At 57.9% G+C, this 6,022-nt stretch overlaps 2 protein-coding genes across 2 annotated transcripts in view; one reads left to right on the top strand and one right to left on the bottom strand.

Annotated features, from left to right (window-relative positions):
- The window catches only part of LRMDA (leucine rich melanocyte differentiation associated), a 461,971-nt gene extending 460,463 nt beyond the window's left edge, over window positions 1-1,508 (bottom strand). Inside the window, exon 1 of the mRNA XM_032191153.1 lies at window positions 1,425-1,508. The gene's annotated coding sequence lies outside the window, so the exon portion shown is untranslated. The remainder of the gene's footprint in view (window positions 1-1,424) is intronic.
- Window positions 1,509-1,835: 327 nt separating this feature from the next.
- ZNF503 (zinc finger protein 503) lies at window positions 1,836-5,505 on the top strand. Its single transcript, XM_032191348.1, has 2 exons — window positions 1,836-2,237; window positions 3,327-5,505. Exons 1-2 carry the CDS (start codon window positions 1,914-1,916, stop codon window positions 4,845-4,847), a joined length of 1,845 nt encoding a protein of 614 aa, XP_032047239.1. The 5' UTR covers window positions 1,836-1,913; the 3' UTR covers window positions 4,848-5,505.
- The last annotated feature ends 517 nt before the right edge of the window (window positions 5,506-6,022 follow it).

Below are 6,022 nucleotides of genomic sequence, written 5' to 3' on the forward strand. Positions count from 1 at the left end.
TTTTACAAGGCAACCGCGGCGACTGCGAAATGAAAGTACGTTTATGAGTTTCCACCGCAAAGTTCTGGCAATAAGCTCTCTGTTTTCAGAGAAAACGCAGAAATTAAAAAGTTTGTTAAAATTATCTTTATAGAAGCCAGGGGAGTTCCGCGTATTTACCCTGTTCTACAGACTACGTTGAAAGAGTGAAGTGGTTTTAATAAAAGACAGCAGAGGTACTTACTTGGCTGCAGGATTTAAAGGGTACCGCTTTACGGGGGGGTGGGGAGGATATCTAGGAAAACGTGCCTTATGTCTACCTCGTAAGGAGAGAAGATCATTAAAGGCTATCTGATCCATCTGCTAAGGGGCTGGGGGAGATCGGTGTTTCGAGGGAAGAAAAAGGACTTGGTTCAGCAGATATAAAGGCGAGAAAGTGAAAGTCCTTCCTCTCGCCCACCCCTTCCAGGATCAGCGCCTGTTCTGGTCGGAGTCCAGGTCAGGAATTGGACGCGACCCCTAAAGCACTTGCCTTGTTCTTCACTTGTCAAACGTGTTTTATCTCTAAGTGACCTTTTTGTTAATGTTGTAGATTGTGTGGGCCACCATGTCAGATCCGGAAACAAAAGTAAAAGATTGATTAACACATTTTGCCTGTGAAAAAAAAAAAAAAAAAGGGAAAAAAAAAAAAAAAGGAGAGAAAAAAAAAGAAAAAAAATCGTTATGGGATGAGGAGATGGGGGGGACAGCGGGATGGAAAGTACAAAGGGAGAACAGGCGGGCGGGGACGCGGCGGCAGGGCTGCGGGCTCCGCTCAGGGCTGTGCCCGGCGCCCCAGCACGGCTCGGCCCGGCCTGCCGATGGGGCAGGGCCGCGGGCCGGTGGCGACGGAGGAAGGGGAGCAGGAGCAGGAGGAGGAGGATTTGGGGGGGGCACGGAGCGGTGCGTGGAGCCCCCGCCCGCCGCCGCAGCGCCTCGGCTCCCGCCCGCCGCGGGCGGCGCCGCGCAGGCCGCCCGGCGCTCTGCAGGTTCTCGGCCGCCGCGGCCCGCTCCTGGTCGGGCGGGAGGGGGCCCGAAGAGCCCCGCGCCCGGCCTCGGGACCCGCAGGCGGCGGGGCCGGGCCGCGGGGCCGGCGGCGGGGCGGAGGGTCGGGCCCGGGGCCCGGCGGAGCCCCTCGGTTGCTCGCCTCGGAGCCGTGCGGCCGCCCGCGCCGGCTGCGGAGGAAGGAAAAGGCTGCGGCCGCGTGATGTGAAACAGAGAATTAACGCCCAGCCCGTCCCGGGAGCGAAAACAAGGAAGGAGGGGAGGGGAGAGGGAAGGCGGACGAGAAAGGGAAGGGAAAAGAAAAAAAAAAAAAAAAAAAAAGAGCGAGCGAGAGACCATTAAAAACAGCGCAAAAAAGCCCCAGAAAAGGGAACGTCACATCCCCTTGACCCTCCAATCACCTCGGGGTCCCATTTGATTGGAAGGCGGCAAAGGCTTTAATCTCCGGCTAATTCAGCTGCTTTTGAAGTGAGTTTCTCCGCCAGATCCCGGGCTGGATGGGCAGCGGCTCGCAGCGCAGCTGAGCGGCGGAGCCCAGCGCCCGGCCCCGCTCAGCCCCGCCGAGGGCAGCCCGCAGCGGCCCCGGGGCACGGCGGCACACGCTCGCAGCCCCCCCGCCCCCGGCGCAGCCCACGGATTACTCGGCTTTTTTTTTTTTTTTTTTTTTTTTTCTTCCTCCTTTCCTCCTCTTTCTCTCCGGCCAGCTCCCCCTCGCCCCCCCGCTCCCCACCCACGCCCTCCCCGCCGGAGCGAGCCGCAGGACGTTTTATGGTTGTTTTCCCGCTCGGGGGGCGTGCGGCTTTTTTCCCTCCCCGCCCGCAGAAGGCGAGCGAGCCTTTCCGAGTGCGAGCGGCGCGACTTGCCCCAGTTTTCATGCGAGGTTTTGGGTCATGATCACATCGCCCTCGCTTTCTGCTCCGAGAAGTAGTAGTAAGCGCAGCAGCAGCAGCAGCCTCAGCGAGCCCGGAGGCAGCCCCCGCCGCAGCCGCAGCGCCGCCGACCTCGCCGGGCCGCCCGGGCACGCTGGGAATAGCGGCAGCAGCAGCAGCGCCGCCGCCAAGCCCGGCTTCCACGCCGTGCCCCCCTCGGACCCGCTACGCCAAGCCAACCGCCTTCCCATCAAAGTCCTGAAAATGCTCACGGCGCGGACTGGACACATTTTACACCCCGAGTACCTGCAGCCTTTACCCTCCACGCCCGTCAGCCCCATCGAGGTAAGGAGCCGGGAGCCGTCCCCGTCCCCCCCCAGCCGCGCCTGCCCCTGCCCCTGCCCGGGCGCTCGCCGCGCATGGCGCCCGCTCCCTGCAGCCGCCCGGCGCTCGCCTCCGCTGCGAGACGCGCTCCCTCCAGGAAACGGGCTCCTTCTGGCCGACAGCTAGCGCCGGGAGCCGCTCCTGCTCATTGTTCCCATGTTTGCTGGGCTCGTTCGCGAGGCCTTTTTAAATAAACTTCCCATTTTTCTCTTTTTGTCTTTTTTTTCCCCCTCCTTTGTATTTTTTTATTATTATTATTTTTTGAGAGTGGAAGGAAACGACCCGCTCCGGGGTCACGATCCGGCCACGCAACTCAGCGGCGCTCGGAGCGGCGACCGAGCGGGCTTCTGCACGGAGAGTTTGGGGCGGGGGGGGCGCGGAGAGGGACAGGCTGAAGCGCGGCTGCGGCAGGCCGGCTATTTCGGCTCCTCAGCCCTACGTGCTTTCGGAGCTGGGGGGCCCTATTCGGCCCTTTTCTCCGCTGTCGGTCCCCCTCCGCGTAGCTCGCTGCGTTAGGGACCGAAACTCGGAACGGAGGGGGTGGTGGGAAGGGTGTGTCCGTGGGAATGAATGATTTCATCGGGGTCTCTGCGGAGCGAAGGCGCTGCTCGCCCCTGGAGCCCGGCTCTCCGGGCTCTGTTTATAAATAGTGTCAGCAGTCAGGGCGCAGAAATGCTGCAGCCGCTCGAGTTCCCGGCCGGCTTCGTGCTCCTCCACGCCCGGCGCGGCGGGGAGCCGAAGGGCGAAGCTCGGCGCTGCCCGGGCCGCTGCCCCCCTGCCCGAGGCGGCCGCGCTGGGCTCGCCCGGCTCCGAAAAGCCCTAGCCCTCTCTAAAGGCTTTGTGGAAAATGGTGCATGCAGGGGAGGGGGCTGTCAGGGTGATGAATGCGCACGAAATTGTTCATCGCTTCCAGGCTGTCCTCTGCAAAACGTGCGGGACGAGCGTCCTAGGTACGCTCCGGGGCTTTGCTTTTTTGATTGTGTTTTTCCCCCTCCGTCGAACTCCCCCACTAAACCTCTGTCTTTATGTGTGCCCTTCTGATTTCTGCAGCTGGATGCGAAGAAGAGTCCCCTGGCCCTTTTGGCACAAACTTGCTCGCAAATAGGGAAGCCGGACCCGTCCCCTTCCTCCAAACTCTCGTCGGTCACCTCCAATGGCTCCGGAGGCGACAAGGACTCCAAGTCGGGCCCCTTGAAGCTCAGCGACATCGGCGTGGAGGACAAGTCGAGCTTCAAGCCCTACTCCAAGCCGGGCGCCGAGAAGAAGGAGCCGGGGGCGACGGGCTGCGCGGGCGCCCCCGCCGCGGGGGTCGCGGCCGGGGAGAAGTCGGGATTCCGGGTGCCGAGCGCCACCTGCCAGCCGTTCACCCCAAGGACAGGCAGCCCCAACTCCAGCGCCTCCGCCTGCTCGCCGGGGCTGCTGCCGGCCGAGGGCAAAGGCGGGGAGGACAAGAAGGACTCGGAGGGCTGCGGAAAGAGCGGCAGCTCCGGCTCGGAGGGAGGCCCGGGCACCACCAGCATCAGCCACAGCCGGATTAGCGTGAGCTGTGCCGGGATTAACGTGGAGGTCAACCAGCACCAGGAGAGCACGCCGGGCTCCAAGCCCATCGCCTCGGACTCCGCCTCCTCCTGCAGCAGCACCACCGCCACCTCCTCCACCTCCGTCCTGGGCTCCGGCCTCGTAGCCCCCGTCTCCCCCTACAAGCCAGGCCAGACCGTCTTCCCCCTGCCCCCGGCGGGCATGAGCTACCCGGGGACGCTGGCTGGAGCCTACGCCGGCTACCCGCCGCAGTTCCTGCCGCACGGAGTGGCTCTGGACCCCACCAAATCCTCCAGCCTGGTGGGGGCCCAGCTGGCCGCCGCCAGCAGCCTGGGCTGCAGCAAGCCGGCGGGGTCGAGCCCGCTGGCGGGCGCGTCGCCGCCGTCGGTGATGACGGCCAGCCTGTGCCGAGACCCCTACTGCCTGAGCTACCACTGCGCCAGCCACCTGGCCGGCGCCGCCGGCGCCTCCTGCGCCCACGACCAGGCCCTCAAGTCCGGATACCCCCTCGTGTACCCCACGCACCCCTTGCACAGCGTCCACTCCTCGCTGACCGGCGCCACGCCGCCCTCGCTGGCCGGCCACCCTTTGTACCCCTACGGCTTCATGCTCCCCAACGACCCCCAGCCGCACATCTGCAACTGGGTGTCAGCCAACGGACCCTGCGACAAGCGCTTCGCCACCTCGGAGGAGCTGCTTAGCCACTTGCGGACCCATACTGCCTTCCCGGGCACCGATAAACTCCTCTCCAGCTACCCCAGCTCCTCGTCGCTGGCCAGCGCGGCGGCCGCGGCCATGGCGTGCCACATGCACATCCCCACGACGGGCGCCCCGGGCAGCCCGGGCACGCTGGCGCTGCGCAGCCCGCACCACGCGCTGGGACTCGGCAGCCGCTACCACCCCTACTCCAAGAGCCCGCTGCCCACCCCCGGGGCCCCCGTGCCCGTGCCCGCCGCCACGGGACCCTACTACTCCCCTTACGCACTCTACGGGCAGAGACTCACCACAGCCTCGGCGCTGGGCTACCAGTGAGCACAGGCGGGGGGGCTCCGGTGCAGCCCGGAGCCTGGCGGGGAGGGAAGGGAGCCCTCCGAAACTTTATAAAAGTTGGAAAGGAAAAAAATAATAAAAAAAAATAAAATCGGACTTTTTATAAAATAGTGTTCATTTGAGGACTGGATCCATGAGCACTGTATTTATTTATGTTAGCTTCAAGCGGGACAACGAATCATAAAGTGCATTACTTAACTGAGCTCAATAGGTAAAAGTGGAACACCCATTGTAGAATATAAATAAAAAGATAGAGGTCTTCTCTTTAATGTTACTTTAAAATTGCTATGATTGTATTGTACGTTCTTATTTAATGTCTCATTGAAACAAAAAATTTACATGCATGTTTGTTACTAAAAAAACAACTCGCAATTTGTCAGTTATAATTTCAAATTGCAATTATTTTTAAGGTGTATACCCTTGAAAGAGAATTGGTATTTTTTTGTATGTATTCTGGAAGAAAAACAAAAACAATTCTATTCCAAAAACCTCATTTGCCTTATTTTGTTCTTTAAAAGGAACACAACTATTTTTAATTTTTAAGTCCACCCTGTAAAAAGGGTTAAGTAAGGTTTACGTCATGTACTAAAATAGACAATGTATCGCTTTAAAGATTAAAATTCCGTATATTTGATGTATTAAAAGGTTTTACTTTTTTTTTTTTTTTTAATACGCTTTGATTCTGTTATAAAACCGAGTAGGTCTTGGATGGAGGCAATTGCTAATTTCTCCTTAAGCGTTTATTCAATTTTAATTAAAAGTAAAAAAAAAAAAAATAAAAACACAAGTTTTTTTTTTTTTTTATTGTAACCCCAGGGCTCTTTTTTTTAAAAAAAAAAAAAAAATCATAAGTTTTTTTTTCCCCCTCCACTTCTACTTCGGTAGAATTCATAGGCACGAAATAAGAAAACTAAGAATCGTTTACATCTCTTTCACTTTCCTGAGGAAAATTAACTTTAAAAAAAAATACTGTGAAAACCGTTTTCTTTTTAAACTGGGTTTCAATTAAAATACTCCGTTCTTTCTTTGGGAAGAAAACCGGGGAAGGCAGGACTTATTTGTAAAAGAGTAAGAAGATTATCTGAAAGCTTTTTAGAGTGTAATGCGTAACCATTCATCTCCTTTTCTAAATGAGAAGTTCAGAAGTAATTGGGGAA

The sequence above is a fragment of the Aythya fuligula genome, chromosome 7 (assembly GCF_009819795.1).
Source record: "Aythya fuligula isolate bAytFul2 chromosome 7, bAytFul2.pri, whole genome shotgun sequence".
Classification (NCBI taxonomy): Eukaryota; Metazoa; Chordata; class Aves; order Anseriformes; family Anatidae; genus Aythya; species Aythya fuligula.

What these genes read in the sequence shown, in the direction of transcription:
- ZNF503 (XM_032191348.1), top strand. Translation starts at nt 1,914, where the DNA reads ATGATCACATCGCCCTCGCTTTCTGCTCCGAGAAGTAGTAGTAAGCGC. An exon ending in CGCCCGTCAGCCCCATCGAG is followed by an intron (nt 2,238 to 3,326) that starts GTAAGGAGCCGG and finishes TGATTTCTGCAG; the next exon opens with CTGGATGCGAAGAAGAGTCC.